The following is a 20,974-nucleotide window of genomic DNA, read 5'->3' on the forward strand; positions in this document are numbered from 1 at the left end:
GCACCATTTAGAGAAATAGTTTTGATTTATGTACTGGCAAGCCAACATTTGCTGGAGCATTTTAACCTCTAGTTTAATAAAATTTAGAGTGATTAAATTTTTTTTTCAAAGGACAAATATTTAGGTTGTATAAAGACTGTAGTTACATCAGAACTTGAGCTGTAATTAAAATTGTAGCAGTTCAATCAAATAGGGCGAGAAATGACCTAATTACTTAAGATATTAGAACACAACAACCATGGTCAAGGCACACAGAGGGAGATCAATCATTTCAATTACCACCAGTGTCTATTAGGTGACTATCATTTTCTCTCTGAAATTATTTCTTAGGACTTTTCAACGACTAGGAAGAATTTTATTCTTCCATTGGAGTGATGAAACCAATTAAAAAAAACTAATTAAGTCACCCAGGTACGCTTAAGGAGGTGGTGAGTAGATAACTTCAGTTACATCATTAGTCCCTAGCCATCAAAACAATTAAAAATGTTTTCCATATAAGCATTGTAACATCTAATAGCAAAAGTACTAGTACTTTTCAAGCAACTAAAAAGACTCAGGAATTGTTGATCTAAACCCTTTATAAGGCACCCCTTTACAAGGTATTTAAAGAACCTAGGTGTTACAAGTTTCTAGTGATTGTATTCCTTTTTAGGGCTTATTGAAAGAGGGAAGAAATGATTGTAAGAGCTAGAGGCATCAAAGTCACCCCAAGAACATGGACAATACCCTCAAATAGCCAGGGCTTCTAGAAGCTTACAGTAACTAAACAGACAATTAGAGAGCCTGTATAGGTCTGAGCTAGGTCCTTTGAATATATATTATGGTTATTTGGCTTGGTCTTCTTCTGGGACTCTTTACAGTGAGAGTGGGGCTGTTTCTAACTATTTTTAACTGCTCTTGGGACCATCATTCATCTACTGAGTTGTTTCAACTGCTTTGAATTGTTTTAATTATCAAAATGGAGATGATTATAAGTTTGGTAATATTTATGATTTTAAAAACCCTCTGGGAGAGAGGTCAAGCTGGTAATTTATTTCTATAGCTTTAATGATTTCCAGGTACTGTACCAAGGACATACTATTTTAGGAGAGAGTCTCTTTATTTGTGTTGACAGGAAAGAAGAAAAGACTTTGGACCCCTTCCAGAATGTTATGGATGTAATATGATAGGGGAACACACCCTAAAGATCTTTGTGACAGACAGAAAAGAAAAAGTAAAAAAGATCAAACAGGACAGGTAACATGATAGGCTGATTCCTTGACATGGGGAAAGCCCAATAACTGGCTTAGATATAAAAACGTCTCTAGCCCAAATTTCAACTAAATTTAAACAATAAAACTTGTTGGTTCTGCAATTCTTAAGATTCATCATGCCATCCTTCACATGGCATGAATAAAGATTTATTACAATTGGATATTGATCAAATTAACTCATAAAAAAGACAGTTGCCTTTCACCTACCCAAACAAGGAGCAAAATTCATCGTTAACTGATCTGTGCACCTTGCACTATCCATACAAATATCTTTATAGTACTAAAATTTTGGTTATGAGATTCATATGTTACAGAATGTACAACTTGGGCAAGATTCATTCTCAGGACACTGAACTGACCTGCTATTCCAGCACCCTGTCCTGACGCTGCTCAGAGACTTGCTTCCCAAACAGTTTCAGGAATTACTGCTGACTCTAGATGTTTTTGCTTCACTCAACCTTTCAAATGGCTCTAGTCAAAACTTCAGTCGAGCCCTGAGTCTTCTAAGCATATAGGAACTGGATAACAGATACTAAAGATAGCTTTCCTAAGTCTACCTAATGTGTCTAATTTTCCTACCCCTCCCCAACCCTTTAAAGAATTTCTCGTTGACCCTATTTAGCAGGAAGAATCCATAGAGAGTGGTCTACCTTACATACGTAGTTGAGCTCCATTTGTCTGGACTCCGTAGAGTGAAATGCACAAAAAAAAAGAAAAACAAACAAACAACCAAAAAACCTTCTGGCAGTGCCAAGGTTTCTAGCAACTTCCATGGATTTGAGTTGATTGACAGAGTGATTCAGCCGAGACAGACTCATGTGTTGAGTCAAGACTCACGGAGGACACAGGTGATGTCTATACGTAGGATAAAAAGGACTTGACGGACAGTGACAGAGGCTGAGCTTGGCTTGCTTACAGAGCTAGCCATACAATGCTTATTGGTCTCACATTGTCTCTGATCATTGCTTCATTGAGAGAGGCACAGTGGAAAACTGCTCCTGACATCCCTGCTGATCCGAATCTCTCCTCCATGGGTGTTCCTATAGGTTATACTCCCTGTTGCTATCCCAACACTACTGAACTGGACTGCTGGTATATCCATGAAATGTTCTTGAGTAGATCAAGCTGCCTGCCACTGCCTGACAGGAATTTGATAAAAAAAAGAAAGAAAGAAAGAAAGAAAGAAAGAAAGAAAGAAAGAAAGAAAGATTTCTAAACAGGTCCACTTTCCCCATATTCTTTTTTTCCCACTGCTTCTGGTGGGTGGTGTGCTACAAGAGAGGTTAAAGCATTTAAGAAGCATCAATTAAAGTAGAAGTTTTTAAGAAATTAATGTTACAAGGGTGGAAGTGTGGATATTGGCAAGAGGGGAGGTAGTGGGCCTTGACTGAGAAGAGTGAGCCATCTCGCTAGCCCAGTGACCATTATTTTTTAACATGACAACAAATGAAAAGAAAAAAGAAAGAAAGAAAGAAAGAAAGAAAGAAAGAAAGAAAGAAAGAAACAGAGACTCAAATATAGGACCCTGACATGTTTTGTTGTAATTAATTCCAAAGTAATATCATCTTTTGTAACAAGTAGGAAAGAAAGATAGAAGAAAAAGAGAAGAAAGTAAACTTATATGTGGACAGTCTATTCTGGTTGAAGTTAGTCTGAAGTGTGAGGGAAATTTTCTTTGGCCATTTAACCTTAAGAACATCCTTAACTCATCTTGAATCAGACAATAGAATTCTTGCAAGGAACACCTTTTATGACATGAACAGTCCTGTACTGTGAAAATTATGTTCTTGTCTGATTTATAGGAAAGCTTCCTTTTTTTGTCCTAAAAGCTACCTATAACAATATTTTATCTGGGGATTGTATGATTGGGACTAATGAACTTCAGACTGCTTTATTGTACAGGAAATGCCATATTTTAGTTATAATGGTTATCTATTCTTTTAATTATTCTTTTTTAAAATGGTGATAATGCCACCCATTTCCATATTTCTATGCTGAAAATGAAAATAAAAAACTCATTCAACAATCCAGCTGTCTTTCATCATCTTACAGATAACTTACTGCTTAGATAAAAATTTTAAATGCATAGCAATTCAGTTTTCATTGAGACTAATGAGTAAATTTGATATAACCTTTCTAGACTTAGCAAAACTGATTTTCTACATGATAGCACTAAGGGTTTACCTTATTACAATCAAAAGCAGGAGCTTAACGCTTCAGCTGCCATGAGCAGCAAAAAGGCTTCATTGAAATAATATTTGGGAGAAGGGCATGTCTATTCTCAGATACATAGAGACTAGCTTTCAATTGGAAATTAGATTAGTAGATATTAAATCAAACATCAAAGTATACTGCTATTAACACGCCAAAAGAAAATATTCATCTCTAAAAGTTAGTTGGTGTTATCAAAAATTATATTTCAATTGACAAAAATTAATATATCAGGGATGGAGACATGATTCTGTTGTTAAGAGTACACCCTAATCTTCAGAGGAACCTGAGTTCAATTCCTAGCATGCAAGTCAATTGGCTTACAACCACCTATTCCAGGGGATTGGAAACCCTCTTTTGCCCAATGAAGGCACTCACATACAAAAATACACACACACACGCACACACACACATATACACACACAGACAGACACATGTACAGAGACACACACACAGAGACATACATACAAGCACACATACAAACACACATGTACTTCATAAAAAGTAACAACAAATCATTTTAAAAAATCGTAGTTACATGAACATATTGAATGCAACTGAAATCGTATGACCTCATAGATTTTATACAGATTCTTAAGTAACTAACATACTTTTTACTATTTTCAAATTAACACACAAGAATTCCCTAACTTCTCACTTACACACATACATTAATACAAACAATGAGCAAATGAAGTTCATGAGTCTTTCACAATAATATTTGTATGGAAGACTCACAAAATTTATAAGTTTATAAAATATTAATTTCTATGTACATGATAAGAGGGGGATTGGGAATGTTTGAGATTCACAACACAGAAACACCCGGTTTGGTCAAAGCTTAACCCTGTCAGGAATGCTATCTGGTGTTTTTGAGCATGTATCTAGGAAGATCAGCAAACATCTATTTGATTTTTGAAAGTTAAGGACATTTATTAATGTACTAAAAAATCAAGACCTTTTTCTTTCTCAGCCAATTAGTTATCACCCATTTTTTTTTTTTTTTTTGTCTTTTACTCCTGAGGATTTAATATTTCTTTAATTCCACCTTAAGAAGGAAAGCGGTGAGTGCTGGAGAGATGGCTCTTGCTTCTATTTCAGAGGACAAGAGTTGGGTCCCTAGCATCTCCACAGTGTAGTTCATGCTTTAAGAATAAGTCAGTACTTATTCTTAATGATGAAATTTGGTGTTGCTTTACACTTTACCGCAACAATTTTTGAAGTGAAAAAAATAATTTTCTGTGCAAATAAGTTAAGAATCTAACTATGTGTCTACAGGGAACCATAGAATTGGCCTGGCCTAGCCACCTTAAGAGGCATGCATGTATACTTGTTATGTTTCAGTCCATAGCTCCTGATGCCCAATGTGCCTTCCAGTTCCTGAGAAACTGAAGCACTCTCACAGGCCGCAAAGCATTCAGATTGCTTGTGTTTCACTGCATGTTCCTTTAGAAGTTAAGGAAACATGGAGACTTGACATGAACGTTGATCTTGGACTTTCATCTTGTGTACTCTGTATAGTTCACAAACATCATTGAATTCTGGCAACTACAACTGTATTGATCCTGGCAATCAGCACTGTATTCTGGTTTTTTTTTTTTTTCTATAATCAGAGAATAAACTGTTGAATTGTTCTTGATAAAATTGTCACACAGCTTCAGTCTTGCTGTGACCTCACCAACCAAAGCCTGGTTTAATTTCTAGCCAGCTATATCAGGTAGCCTGACCAGGTAAGTAAGCATAGGAGCTTACACATACCCATGCAATTATCAGTTGATACCTGCATCCTCTAGATTTCAACTCAATTCTGGAAAAAAATATGTTTTCTTCATTCTTGCATTCAATTCTTGCCTCAAAATATTGGAGAGTTTTCTCAATTTTAAGTGATCTTTCCTAAAAGTTTGCATTCTTAAATATAACTAGGCCTACATCTTGCTCTAAAACATGGCCATAAAATTGAAAAATAAAGTGATATATCTTTTTCTTATAGATATTTTATATGTAATAATCAGTGTATATGTATGTAGTTAGTTATTTTACAGGCTTTGCTGAGCTTTTTTCTTATTTTAGAAAGTGTTAATTACATACATCTCCAGTTTTCCAGACAAGGAAAACCTTGTTGAAAGTTCATTGTATCTTCCAGTAAGGTCCAGAAAAACAAATTTTATGTATAATAGAAAACACAAAAATACTATTAACATTCTTTCTTATTAACATCATAATTACTTTTCTTTTTTAAAAATTATTATAATGTGTCTTATTGTCTATTCAAGTGAATTCTTGTCTTTTGAGTCCATTTATACTTAAAAATATGTACACAGGTAAATAAGTTTTCCTCTAGTAACTAAACGTACAGAAAAAATAAACATCGTATTTATCCTTTATAGAAAGAATAGGTCTCAGGCTCTGGTCAGCTATTTTAAACCATATATTACAAAAGTGTAGAGAAAAGATGTTTTTCCAAAGGGCAATATACAAGGAGATATAAAAACTCATAAAGTAAAAATTATGTCAACTATCAACTTTCACTTTCATTTTTTCTTTGCTTTCCTATAAGGGGCACCAACATTTTGGTGCAATGCAATCTTCAAATGTGCTAGGCTACATTCTCAGCAAGATCAAGTGAGGCTCACAGTGATTAGGAATGTTCATATCCAAATTTCAATTACGGTTAAGAGCAATAGCAATTTTCACCATGAAACTTCAGTATTTGTATAGAAGCTGGATATTCTATCCTCGGCATTAGGAAAATTGAAGTACTGACAGAATTACATCTATGGTTTTATCTAAGTTGCTGGACTTAGTGAGAGTAACACCTGAAGGCCACTAGCCAACTATTTTTTAGTGGGCTAAATAAAAAATATGCAAATTAAGGAGAGAAAATTGGATTCCAGATCACTGAGTTACTTGTACATATACTCAAGCCATCCGTGCATAAACAGAATGAAAAAAAAAAAAAAAAAAAAAACCAAAGAGGAAGGATTTGATTTTTCCAGTTGTCTTTTTCCATAGCTTATATTTTATCTGCCTAATATAAAATTTGCTTCCCAAAGACCACTTAGTGTGAGGAAAATATATCGTAGCCAAACTTGTAAATGAATGACACCCATGTATTATTACTGTTTTTGGAGAAAATTTAATGTATCTGCTGCGAGAGTGACACAGGAATTAGACTTTGATGAGTCAAGGATGACAGAGCTCCCTATGACAGGGACAGTGCTTTATCAAATCCCATGGAAGCAATGGCTGAGTGAATTAGAGAGCACAGAGCACAGCTGGGAGGGAATGGTAAGTCTTAGCAGGTCAGATCCCATCCCTGCTGTCACAACTCAAAAGCCCTGGGGATGTGGGTGAACTCAGGAAGGGCAAGCTGAGATATAGCAACTCACTTTGTAAAAGCAACAAAGCCAAGATGATCAAGATGCCTGTCAGAACTGTATACCTGTGGCTAAGAGGATGGTCGTGTCTATATGACTAATGTACATATTGTTAACAACTTGATATCAAACTGCTTATTTCTACAAAAACCAGAACTGTGGATCCTGTCTGGCATAACTAAGAGCCTCCTTCAGTCCACACAGAAAAGCTGCACTGGAGGACTTGAGTAGCTGTCATGAAGAGTTTAGAAAACACTTACCTGTTTGCCACCAATGGTCTAGAACAGGAACTCGAAAGACTTTTTTGGACCATTCTAGGGTCTCCACATCACATCTTTCCCCAGCCACAAACAGGGTCTTGAACCTGAATATAAGAGAGATAGTGCGTTCAAAGTATTTCCTGGGAGTTAAATAATTTCATTTATGTTAAAAACTCTTCTGCTAGAATCTAACCATATCAGTTATATCTGTGGAGAACGGCCCTTTATGAATATTATGTTGTAGGAAAGTGAAACAATTTACCTTCATGAACTCAAATGTAACCACATGTAGTTTGCAGCACTGATGTACTTAAAAAGCAGAATTCAGAACTACACATAGATCTTCAGCTCTGGGAAGGGCAACCGAGTTGACATTGTAATGTACCTGTCACATTCCTCCAGTGATCAAACATGAAAAGCCTTTTCCCCTTGACATTCTTAGCCTGTTAATCTTAACTCCTAATATTCTTTCTTTATTTTTATGAAAGATATATCCAGAAATATGATCACAGATACCCGTTAAGGCAGCAAATTTGATCACACACATGATTCTTTCTTATGTATTCCTTTCGGAGAGATTACTATGCTCTCAAGAACATATTTTCTATATTCTGAGAAATATACAGACCAAAAAAAAAATGGCTAATAAAGAAGCATTGTCATAGCCTCTAGGGCTAAACAGACTCTTATCACAAAGAACCCGGGTTACTGAAGGATGAAGGAGAATTAACATCACTGATGGAGCAAACTGTGCCCCAGAGTAGAAAGAATAAAATAGAAAAACGGACCTAGTGTGACCCTGCTAGTGATTCATTGAAAGAAAGGCTGTTTTTCTTTCATGGTCATTGCCCTTGTGGCCTGTGTGTCAGAAGAAAGAATGTGGAGATGAGCAGTTAATTTGTTATCGTCAAAGGAAAAATATTCAACAAACAAAAACCTGCCTGCTCCTCATGAACAATGCAGTCTGCCATTGACAGTATCTTCCTGCTGTCTACATTGATCACATAGATCTTACAGTTTTAAATAACCCTGCCTCTGTGATTCAGCAACATTCCACTTCTATTTGCTATAAGCATACATCACCTTCAATACACTTATTCCTGCTTATGAACCTTCATCTTTATGAATCTGAAGCCCAAGAAGATTAATTGGATTTCTAGATTCACAAAAATGGTGAGCTATGGAGGTTGGTGTGAGCAAAAATGTGTGTCAGTTTGAATATGAATAATGTAATTAAAGAATAGAATACTGGGTTTGCAGAACACAGGAATTGATGAAGGTACAGTGATATGAGGAGAAAATATTTTAAGTTATTGTTTTAGGGAATCTTTCACATGTAATGTAGCCTTGAAAGAATTTAGGCCAGCAACTTAGTTTTCACAAACTTAATGAGTAACTCTGTGTTCCACAAAAGGACATCAAAGTTGAGTATGAGACAGAGGGAAGGGAATGGTAGTTTTTGGAGCAAGACTATCTGGAGATTAAGGCAGGTCCAGAGAATAGTGAGATTACACATTGTGAGAAAAGAGAAAGGTTCAAGAGAAAATATTAGAGAAAAAGCATCAAAGTCCAGAAAGAATTAAAATGTTGGTGGAAATGAAGACAGAGTAAGACAAACAGAGTAGAAATCTTAACAGCTTGTCTGTAATGAAGGAAGACGAAGTTTAAGGGCTGGAGAAACTTTAACATGAAAAGACACTGGAGGAAATATGATAATATTGAGAGAAGGTTTAATATCAAAATATTGAAAATTTTCCAAGGAGCTAACTAATGAAAATAAAAACAAACAAACAAACTGACTGAAGTCCCAGAAGAAAAGTGAGAAAAGGGGAAACCAGTGATTCAAACAAATGATATGGAGTTAACTAAAAATTGGGTTACTAAATATACAGAATGTTCATGGATATGATCCTGCTGTACAGTTATGATTAATCTTGACCCCAAAGCTGTAGCTTAGCCTTCATAGGAATGAAAATAGTAAAACTTCAAGGAGAAGCTACTAGTTGGAGACACATGATAGGAAATGCATGTTGATCAACAAAGTACAAATGACTATCTGTTATATGATGTCTGCACGTGAAGGAGTACCATCTGTATCTGCAGGCTTATATCACCTAAACATCAGTCAGAAGAAAGTGCTCTTATACATATCAAGACCATATCTTTCATTTGTCAAGCCACGGATTTCTTCAAAGTCAAGGTGGTCCTGATGCTATGTTCTTGGTTTCTGTGTCAAACTGACTGTCTATATGGGGAACTTCTTAAAATAATTGCTCCTATTTTGCATTGGTTTTGGATATGGTCTTAGTTTATAACCCAAGATGGCCTAGAAACCACCATGGATCCAGGATTGGTTTTGAATACATGATCCCTCTGCATTTTCTTCCTGAATATTGGGAGTGCACACATATTACTGATTTAATCTAATCTACTTTAATGCTTGTCTTTACTGGCAGAAGGTAAACTATGTTAACTAATAGTAATAATGAAACATGTTGCCCCTGGGTTGTTATCTTATGGCCAATTATCCAAGGAGTGCTAATTATAGCACTGGATATTTTTAAGTAGCAAAGGTAAACTATGTTAATTAACAGTAATAATGAAAAACACATTGGCCCTGGGTTATCTTGTGGCTAATTATCCAAGGAGTGCTAATGATAGCATTGTATATTTTTAAGTGGCATATTGTTTCATCGTATAATTTTATTACATTGTCTTCAGATTATAGCTGTTGAAGGAATAATCTTCATGTGAGCATTAACAAGCAAAGTAGGATGAGATACTGGATGGCCAATTAGACAACAAACAAAAGGGTGATGGATGGCCTAGGCTGGAGTTCCAAGCACTGTGAGCAAGGATTTCCAGGTGGAAGGTGTTTCTATTTACTGCTGAGCCGCATCGGCAGATCCTCCAGCCTTCCTTATGCTTATTAAGATGGTTTTACCATTTACCAAAAGCAAAATTGTGAGATCAGTAATGACTTAGAAACATAAAAGTTTTCAGAACCTACGTGTTAAATTTTCCAGAGGTATAAAGGCTTCTTTCTGTGTAAATTGTCTCCTGCTGCTTGTATAAAATAATATGTGGGGCTGGAGTGATGGTCCAGTCTTACAAAGGCCTGAATTAAATCCCTAGAACTCACTTGGTGGTTCATAACCCTCTGAAATTACAGTTGTAGGAAATTGGATGTCTTCTGCTGACCTCCATGGGCACCAGAGGAGGATATTACACACACACACACACACACACACACACACAGACACACACACACGGGAAAACCAGTCGGATATATAAAATAAGTAAATCTTTAAAAAGTGAAACCAAAAAATTGAAAACACCAAAATGCTTTCAGAATAAAATGATTAATGAAATAATTTGAAATATTACATTCAATCAAATATCATTTAGCTCCCAATTTCTTTAAGTAAATAAAACTGTTAGATGACTTCCCATTTTTTTCTAACTATGAGACATTTAAAAGAATATCTTATTATAAACCTATAATTTTTTTTTTTTTTTTGAGAATTGTGGCACCTGCCTATAATGTCAGCATTGAGAACTGGATAGAGATTCACAGTAGGTCAGGTTGGGCTACAGATTAAATTCCTGGCCAACTTGGGACATATCAAAAGATCTTACTTTCTCAGGGAAACCTATAATTTAATGTTATCTTACACATGAGTTTCTTTCATGGTACAGAATGCGCCTAGTGTAAATAAGGTCCTGAGCCTGATCCTTGAACCATAACAAAGAAAGAAGGTAGGTTGCCAAATAAATTTTGTTTGCAATAGAGAGTTAAACAGCCAGCAGGTGCAGAAGGAAACAAGTGAATCTTTCTTACAAGGTCTATCAACTACCAAACAAGCAAAACTGTTCTTCATTTGTGCCAACAGACACTAAATAGACCATTTCAGTGATGCCTCAACCTCCATTCAATATGTGGGATCACCATTATTTTATCCCTTGTACGCTCATTTTCATATCTGCCTTCCCTTCACTCTGCTTTACATTAGAATTCACCTTCGGAATGCAAAGTTTCCTGTGTTGATATCTCCCATGGTTTTTGCAAACTCTACCAATGAAAAAACAGCATTCTGTGTTACAATTTCTCCAAAATACAACCAGAAAAGCAGCTTTATTGTTTAAATAATATCTTTTGGATCCACCAGTAAATAGCAAGGACCAGTTGAGACTTCAGAAGTGGAAAGGGAAAATAAATGGAGGCAGGTTACAAAGAATAAGCCAGTTATTGCTTCTCTGTTTTCTTTGCTGAAACTTTTGCCAATTGGATTTTTTTTAGATTAATTAATATATTTATTTTACATCCCAATTGCATTATACCCTCATGCCTCTCCTCTCTCTCCCTCTCCCTCTCTTTCTCCTTAAAGAAGGGTAACCTCCCAAGGATATCAACCCCCTTGGCCTATCAAGTTGTAGTAAAATTAGGTGCCTCTTCTCCTATTGAGCACAGACAAGCATCCCAGCTAGGGGTAAGGAATAAAAAGACAGGCAACAGGGTCAGAGATAGCCCCTGCTACTTCTGTTTCAGGTGCCATATGAAAACCAAGTTGTCTATCTTTTACATATGTAAAATGGACTAGTTCCATTCTATACATGTTCTCTGCTGGGTGGTTCAATCTCTAATAGCCACCATCGACCCAGGTTAATGACTCTAGATTTTCAGGTGGTATTCTTGAACTCTCTGGATTCGTAAATCCTTCTTGCCCCGTTTTCATAAGATTTCCTGTGTACCACCTAATGTTTGGCTGTGGGTCTCTGCATCTGTTTCCAGTATCTGCTTTGTAAAGCCTCTCAGATGACAGTTATATTAGGCTCCTGTCTTCAAGATAGCAAAGTTATCAATAATAGTGTCAGAGGTGGGCTCTGTCTCATAGCATGAGTCTCAAGTGGGGTGAGTCATTCTCCCAATTCTCTCAATTTCTATTCCAACTTTATCCCTGCTCATCTTGTATGTAGGGTCTAAGTTTTGGTGGCTAGGCTGGTATTTCCATCTCTCCATTGTTAAATCTTACCTCGTTATAAGAGGTAGTGGTTTCAAGTTCTACAGCCCCTATTGCTAGGAGTCTTAGCTAAGGACATCCTCCTAGTTTCCTGGGAGTTTTTATTGTTCTAGGTTTTTAGCTCATCCAAGAGATGCCCCTTTCATCGATTCTAGTTCTTCCTCCCAGTTGTCCCTCCCTCTGTCCTCCCGAAATATGATGCCTCCTGGTTCTTTCCCACTCTTTCAGGTACGCAGTTCTCCTCTTCTGTCACCCACCTGATGGAAGATGGAAAGATTTCCCATGCTCATGTATCAGTAGGATTGACATAATATAAGTGATCATTTTACCAAGAGGAATATACAGAGTCAAAGAGCAATATATAATATTCCTCAAAATTCCAACACAGTTCTTTACAGACCGTGACAGAATAATACTCAACTTCATATGGAAAAACAAAAAGACTCAGGATAGCGAAAGCAATTATGTACAATATAAGAACTTCTGGTGGTATCACTATCCTTGATTTCAAGCTGAACTACAGAGCAATAGTAATAAAAGCCACATGGAGTTGGCATAATCACAGACTATTTGATCAATGGAATTGAATCAAGTACTGAGAAATAAACTCACACACCAACAGATACTTGATTGTTGACAAAGAAGCCAAAACTATACAAATGAAAAAAAATGCATCTTCAACAAAAGGTACTAGTCTAACTTGAAGTCTGCATATAGAAGAATGCAAATAGACCCATATCTATCACCCTGCACAAAACACAAGTCCAAGTGGATTAAAGACCATAACATAAAACTGAATATGCTAACTCTGATAGAAGTAGGTAACAGCCTTGAATGCATAGGTACAAGAGACAACTTCTAAACAGAACACCAACAGCTCAGGCACTAATATCAACAATAAATGGTACCCCACGAAACTGAAAAAGTTCTGTAAGTCAAAGGACACCATTAATAAGACAAAACAGCAGCCTATAGAATGGGAAAAGATCTTCACCAACACTACATCTTACAGAGGACTGATATCCAAATAATATAAAGAACTCAAGAAATTAGACACCAATAAACCAAATAACCAAATGGCTGAAAAGCACCTAAAGAAATGTTTAACATCCTTAGTCATAAGGAAAATGCAAATCAAAACAACGTTGAAACTCTACCTCATGCCAGTCAGAATGGCTAAGATCAACAACTCGGGTGATATTAGATGCTGGCGAGGATGTGGAAAAAGAGGAACACTCCTCCATTGTTAGTGGGGGTTGTAAGCTGGTACAACCACTCTGGAAATTAGTTTGGCGGTTCCTCAGAAAATTGGACATAGCATTACCTAAGGACCCAGCTATACCACTCCTGGGCATATACCCAAAAGATGCCCCAACATATAACAAGGACACATGCTCCACTATGTTCATACAGTCTTATTTATAATAGCCAGAAGCTGGAAAGCACCCAGATATCCTTCAACAGAGGAATGGATACAGAAAATGTGGTACATTTCCAACTACATTTTGGAAATGACTAAAAATTGTTCAGCTGATGATACATTAATACATACTATAATGCTTCATTCGCATTCTGGGAAGGTTTCGAGAGGATAAGTTTAGGAGATTCAAGTGCAATATACAAATTTATAGTCAGAGAGGAATAATAGATTGAAGACATACGTTGTGAAACACTGACACACGCTTAGGATGTAATATAGTCTTGAAAATTAGGAATTTTGATAAAATACTGATAACAGTGTAAGATAATATATGTTAGTTACCTAAATTTAGTAATTTAATTATATCAAAATACTCCTAATTTAACAATTAAACAAAAATAAATACAACTATAAAACATGTAAATGTAATTGCCTACTTGTGAATGCCATAGATGGGAATTCTCTTTCCTCCTCCTAATATTTGGGAGTTCTTTTCCAGTTATTTCATTAAATAAGTGATCTTCCCATTCTTTCTCTTTTACCTATTGAATTTCATAATGTGAATTTTTGGCTGCTTAATGGTGTTCTTGGTATTCATAAACGGTTTCTACTCTTTTTAATTCTTGTTTTCTTTTTGATCCAGTCACCAAAGAAAAATTGGTTTCAGCTTCAACTTTTCTTCTGCTCTATCTAGTTTACAGTTAAAACTCTAAATTGCTTATTCTATTTAATAGACTTAATTCTTCAGCTTCAAGAATTGTTTGTCTGTTATGAAATCTACTCTTCCATTACATTGCTTATGATTGTGGCAGTTCAAGAACTGTTTCTTTGAGAACAGTTACTGGAAAGTCTGTATTCTACAGTCGTGTCTTACAACTGCTTTTTATATTCCTTGGGTCTGTTCATTATATCTGTCTTTAAGACTGCAATCACTCTGCCCAAACATTACAAGGTGGCTTCCAGAGATAAAAAGTTTCTCCTTACAGAAGCCTGAGAATACTGGTTGATTGGTCAGAATATGAAACTAGTTGCCACATGGCCCAGTGGTCTAGTCTTTATGTGGTTACTTAGAGGTGACCAAATGTTAACAACGGCTATGGATGTGTTGATGACTTAGGTTACAGGAGTTGATGAAAGTGATGCTGGCTGCATAGGCAATTAGGAAAACATATTTAAAGATAACTTGTTGCTTTATTGATGTGTCAGACAAGGCACGTGGCCATTCATAACAGCACTGAAATCCAAACACTCAAGGAAGCTGTGGAGGCAGATTCTTGGAATCAGAATATTGTAAAGTTCTATAGCACTTTCTGAAGAGAGGCATAAGTAGTCTCTTCTTGTGCAGCTGAATCCAGCTCACATAGTACACCGTGTAGGTCTGTGGTCCACCTCAGCAGTCCAAAATACAAATAATGGGGAGGAACTCTGGCTCTAATGATGGTGATAGGAAAAGTTGCAGAGCATAGCCCTGTCATGGTGCAGGGAAGAAAGAAGATGCTTTCAAGCCTATGCTGTTCTGAGTCTAGCATAGCTGTAATACAGGAATAAGTACTAACAAGACATAGTGACAGCTCAGACTCTGTGGGAATGAGAAAGTACATGGTGTTGACTCTGGCCCCTGGAATAGTATCCCATGGCAACAGCCTATTCTTTGAGTTAGGGAACAAACAGCAGCATTGTCTTTCTCTCATTGTTATCCCTTCATACTAGCAAAGGTTGGAGCATAGGGTATAAACATATTACTAGTAATTCTAGTATAAACTCTCAGTAGCAATGTAAGATGTATTTTCTCCTTGTCAGGAAGGCCACTGATATGTAATTTGGTTTTTGATTTATGATGGGAATACAATATAATCTTATTTAATTTTCTTCTGTATTCCTGAAAGTTAAAAGACCCTTTCATGCTCCAGCTTCCTTGTTCATGAACTCATTTTATTACTCATCCATTTTTTGTTGAGTTGTCTATTTCCTTATTGAGAATATCTACATATTCTGTATATTAAATATTTAATGGTTGTATATGTCATAAACATCTTCTCTTGGTATGTCTTTTAAGTTTTTAAAAAATGAATGGACAATTGACTAAATTATGGTAGTCAGATTTTATGAATATTTTCCTTAATGGTTTGTGATTCATACTTTAAAAGGTATTCCTTGCATAGCTATGTAGCAGGAGAGGACTATGTCAATGGCCATGGATCATATTACCATGTGACATCCCTGGTCTGGGCTGCCACCTGGGACCATGCAAAGCTGGCTCCGTGCCTCTAGTGAGTTTAATTATCATTCTGGAGAACTGACCCCACCTCGCACCAGCTGTAGCACTTGGGGGAGCAGGCCCTAGCCTGAGCAACAAAGTAGAAATGGCCCTGGTGGCTGGGATGCAGGTGAGCCATACCTGAGAGAGTGCATGCTAGAGAGCTGGCCCTGCACCTCACCTGTTCTGAGGTGATGTGGATGTGGGGAAGATGACATGTCTACTTTGCCAGCTGAGGTAGTCAGGAGAGATAGTAATATGTTGAAGGTGGCATGTAAGTGATTCTGTTTAGAAAATTCCTTTTCTGTGCTATTATAGTTCCTGCTCAAAAAAAGACAACTGGATGATTTTGAACTCCTGGAGTAGATGAGAGCAAGATGGCCGGCCTCACATTTCACTGGCTATGGCCCTTTGGAGAGAGAGCCCCACTCCTTGACTGGGCAACAGTAGAGCTGGCTCTAATGGCATGAGACAGCTCTAACAGCATGAGAGCAGGAGAGCTGGCTCTGCCTCTTGCCAGCTATAGCACTGGGTGGCCCTACTAGAAGCAGTGCAGGAAAGCTGGCAGGCTGAACAACTCAAGTTACCCAACCCGCCAGGCCTAGATCCAGAGTTTTGAGTTGGCCTACCCCAACATTTAAGCCATTTATGATCTGCTGGAGCACAAGAAGGCCTTAGAGCTACAAAGCTGCTGGATCTCCATGACACAGGGCAACAACAGAATATCCTAGAGAAATCCCAGTGAGGATCCAGTATTGTTGGTGAAGCGTGAGCCAGTGGCCTAGAACCAGACCACTGACTCATCGAAACGAACATTTGCAAGTAAAGATGTGTGGACAAAGTGGTATTATTGTGGGACACACTGTGATACACTACAGCTTCCGTGATGAGATGTCTTTTATGCTATTTATTTATTCATTTATTTATTTCCTTTTTGAGGGTAGGCAGAGGGCAGATACAAAGGGATGGGGAGATGAGTGGGATTGCAGTACATGATGCATAACTCACAAAGAATCCATAATTTAAAAAAAAAATCACATATTCCTTGTGAGAAACATCAAAAGCTCATTTCCCCTTATATCCTTGATCTAGCAAACTGGTCTCGATGTATTTTTAAATGCTATTTGGGGAATACTATTTTACTGGCGGTTAATAAAGCAATAAACTCATCTAACTAAGTCTGCCACATCACTCGTTTGACTAGCCACGTCTCCTATGAACGTGCTTTCATGGAAATGGAGGAACGTAAAAATGTTCTCAGCACAATCATGCTTTCGCAAGTAGAAGGGTTTCATGATCTTCCCACATCCCATGAGTCACAGCCCCTCCCCACAGTCAAAGGGATATCTTATATGCTTTCTCAATCTACAGCAAAGATTACCCTTGCATTTTGAGGTAATGCTTAACCATTATTTTCTTTTACTGTTAAGTGATTGCTTCTACTCGAACGCAGCATCCCATCATGGTTGTGTAGGTGTTTATGTAAATTCACTAATAAACTTCATCCCTATGGCACTGCTTGTTTTGGGTCTCTGTCCATCATCCTGCTACATGCATATCTTTCCTTGATGAAAGTCTTTAAAATTAAGTTCTGTTAGTGTTACCCATTTGTTTGCTTTTCTATTTTACCTTTACTCTTACCCAGTGAGTATTACATGTGTTAAACATGATGTTACTGTTGCACATATTGCTGTATGAGAATATGAGAAGATTTGGATTGTTTTCAATACTCAACCTCAGACTCAATTTTAACTTTTGAGGACCCCAATTACTTTTTTTTTTTTACAGTAAAAGAATTGGAATTCATCAAACTCCTCTGTTTTCACTGTACCCTTAGTGCTCAAATGGGAATCTATTAAAACAGTTCAATGATGACATCATTTGTGTAGAATATAAATATGAAAAGCAAAAAAATACTTTAATTACATGAAGGTCAAAACTGCTTGTGAGTGGCAACACATTTTCTTGATAGTACCACCACATCTCTTTTAAGTGAGTATGTGAATCCTGTTGAGATTGCCTGAATTCATTTCTTTCCGGAGATATTCCTAAGACCCCAGATCCTAGATTTGCTTACTCAATGGAAAAATGAAGATAATGCTTACAGTGTCTACTAACGAAAATGCTTCTGCTAAATGAGATCCTAAGCTACTTGTATCTGATACACATTGTATTCACTCATTAATGAGAGTATTTTCAAGATTGGGGGTGCTTATAAATTAAAGTCTTCTAAGCATATAAGTATTCCCAAATATCAATTAAAAACAGATAAATGTGCCACCGATAAACAGATAAATACCACAGGTTCCAATCAATAGAGAGGAGAAGGATTAGAAAAATTTTTGCAGTAGACTTATGATAAATTCTCAAATCTTGTGAATAGTTATTTATGTGAGAAGTGTTAATTTAATGAGCATTATTGTGTGGAACATGATACATAAAAATCTATGAATAAATAGGAACACAGAGGAAAACAAATGACATTTTAGCCTACTGGCAAATATAAATCCATGCCTTACATTCAAACAATCAGGGTATATTATGTTAGTCAATAGACATTTATGAAAATAAATGCCATCTCAAAATCTCTACAGTTGTCTTAGGATATGTATACTACATAACTTCCAGAGGATTTCTGCCAAAATCTATATTCTACCATCAGCATGGAAGTTAGGGCCAACTTAAGTGTAGTAAATGAAGGCACAAAATGAAGATAAATAGGATATTGTAGTGCATGAGTCATTTTATGCACTTGTGAAAAGTAATTCTGTTTTTTTTACATTATGCATTTTAAAAGGTTTATTGTTTCATTGTATAAATAATTTTAGATATGAGTAAACAAAGCTAAAGATCTTGTCATATTAAAAAACTTATTTTATCTCAGCAGCTGGATGTATGATATCTATTTTAATTGTTTCAGGACGCAGAAACATATTATTCAAGTATCATGACATTTAACTTCAACTATAGTTTGAACTATTCAAACTATCTTAATCAAGCCTACTCTTTAACTTGAAGAAATGTAAAACCTCATCTTTTAGCTCATGTCAGCTGTGAGCTCTATCAGAGGGTGGGAAACAGTCTTGAGGATGTAGATTGTAATACTTACATTTGAAGATATCTATCACAACTAATGAAATCAACAAAGTAACAAAAATATCTATGGTATCTAATCTACAGGATAGCATTAGGAAGATAAAGTGGAATAATTGGTCTCATTAAAAACAGATGTAATTTGGACAGTAATATTCACATTACGTCTGTCTATGTGTATTCAGGTAATGTATCTCTCCATTTAAGACATGCTTATATTAACATTTCTGGAAGACAGTTAAGTACTGAAATAATGTGTATCTGAAATTTTAATCATAATTTTGCTCTTAACTAAAATATAAACAGGGTCACCACAAAAAAATGAAAGAAAGAAAAAAGAGAGGGGAAGGAAGGAAAGAAGGAAGAAAGGGAGAGAGATGAGAGAGAAAGAGAGAGAGAGAGAGGAAGAAAGAAAGAAAGAAAGAAAGACAGACAGACAGACAGACAGAAAGAAAGAAAGAAAGAAAGAAAGAAAGAAAGAAAGAGAGAGAGAGAGAAAGAAAGAAGAGAGACTATCTGGTTAGAGTTAAATTGGAACAAATAAAACTATAATGTTTAAAAATATGGAAAGTTATCCAACAGTCTGAGTTACATACATATACAGAGCCATTCTTAACAATATTGTAAATATTTTACTCCTTCTATGGAGGTACCACACAACCAAAAACTAATGCTCAGTTATATTTTGACTGCTGTTTCTAATGTAATTTGCCCTGTGCATCTCTGGTTCACCTTGTCAGAGAGTACTGCTTCCCCAAGGCTGCCCCAGGGTCCTGTTGACGGATGGCTCTAATTGCGGTTGGTGCTGTAAACAAGGCAGCCACTCCATGCTCTGCAAGCACACGGAAATAAGCTCCAGCATCCGGTGTTCCCACAGGCTTTCCCTATGATGAGATTCATTTAAAATGTCACTGGCTAAATGTCTCATATTTCAGCGACAGTTCTATACATACACATTTAAACACAGCAATATTAACAAAGATAGCTTCTCAACAAATCTTAATTTTAAAATATTACCTCATTCTGTTATAATTTAAAACTAACAGAAAAATAGCCAGGCTATTATTTTCTCCACTTTAGGATCTTGGAAGCTTTTAAATTAAAATTAATTCTTTTTCAATTTTTTGAAAGATAAAAATTTGGAAGTAGGTATCACATTGAAATTAGAAACAGAATCTTCTCTATGTCAAGAAATTGTATATACACAATATATAGATTATATGCTATATATTTGTATATTATATATTTAATTATATGTATAAATAATTACATATACTATATAATTAACTATTATCTATTAATATTTCTTATATATCTAAACAATATATTTATATATTAATATTTATATATAAAATATTATGTAGAGGGAATTTTCTGATGTATAGTAAATGAGAAATATTGTTTTCTCAATATTAGCACATTTATAGTTTCCAACTTTAAAAGTGATGGGAGCAATTCTTGAGAAAAAAAAAGTTAAAATCACAATGATTCCTACGTTTTCACAATTAAAGTTTTGACTCTAAGGAAAGAAGCTTCCTTCTACAAATTAAAAAACTCAACATGCTAGCAAAAAATATATGCCTTTTGGTCTTTGAATGAATACACACACACACATATACGTATGTGTGTGTGTGTGTGTGTGTGTGTGTGTGTGCGTGTGTGTGTGTACCAACTGAAGGAGAATGCATAAAAACATAGTGATGCTGGAAATTTTGTAACTCAAAAGCACAAAATATTTTGGTAGATGCTCGTTTAAACAACAAGCAGGAAAGACTTAAGGAACAGACCAGTAATTTCCAACTACTTTGAGTGTTCAGAAATCTTGACTCATCCCTATGCCGTCTATTGTCCATCTCTTCTCATCATTGCTAGGCTTCCTGTTCTTAGACCAAGGTGCCTAGGTTATTAATGTAAGTTGAATGAAAATAAATACATATTTCAGGGTGAAACATATTAGGCACAGATTAAAATAATCAAAAATATAGTTATATTAGTTCATTTTTGCTGCCTTGAATATGCTAGAAAACATAAGACACTCCTGAAAGATGGGGCACCTTATATAATATCTGCTGAGCTTCACGG

General features: G+C 36.0%; 1 protein-coding gene across 1 annotated transcript in view; it reads right to left on the minus strand.

The window, feature by feature from the left end:
* The window catches only part of Acss3 (acyl-CoA synthetase short chain family member 3), a 173,636-nt gene that overhangs the window by 48,247 nt on the left and 104,415 nt on the right, over positions 1 to 20,974 (minus strand). Inside the window, exons 8-9 of the mRNA XM_076920151.1 lie at positions 19,625 to 19,776; positions 7,102 to 7,205 (exon numbers count right to left, since the gene is read on the minus strand). Coding sequence (XP_076776266.1) covers positions 7,102 to 7,205; positions 19,625 to 19,776 — 256 coding nt within the window. The remainder of the gene's footprint in view (positions 1 to 7,101; positions 7,206 to 19,624; positions 19,777 to 20,974) is intronic.

The sequence above is a fragment of the Arvicanthis niloticus genome, chromosome 22 (genome assembly GCF_011762505.2).
Source record: "Arvicanthis niloticus isolate mArvNil1 chromosome 22, mArvNil1.pat.X, whole genome shotgun sequence".
Classification (NCBI taxonomy): Eukaryota; Metazoa; Chordata; class Mammalia; order Rodentia; family Muridae; genus Arvicanthis; species Arvicanthis niloticus.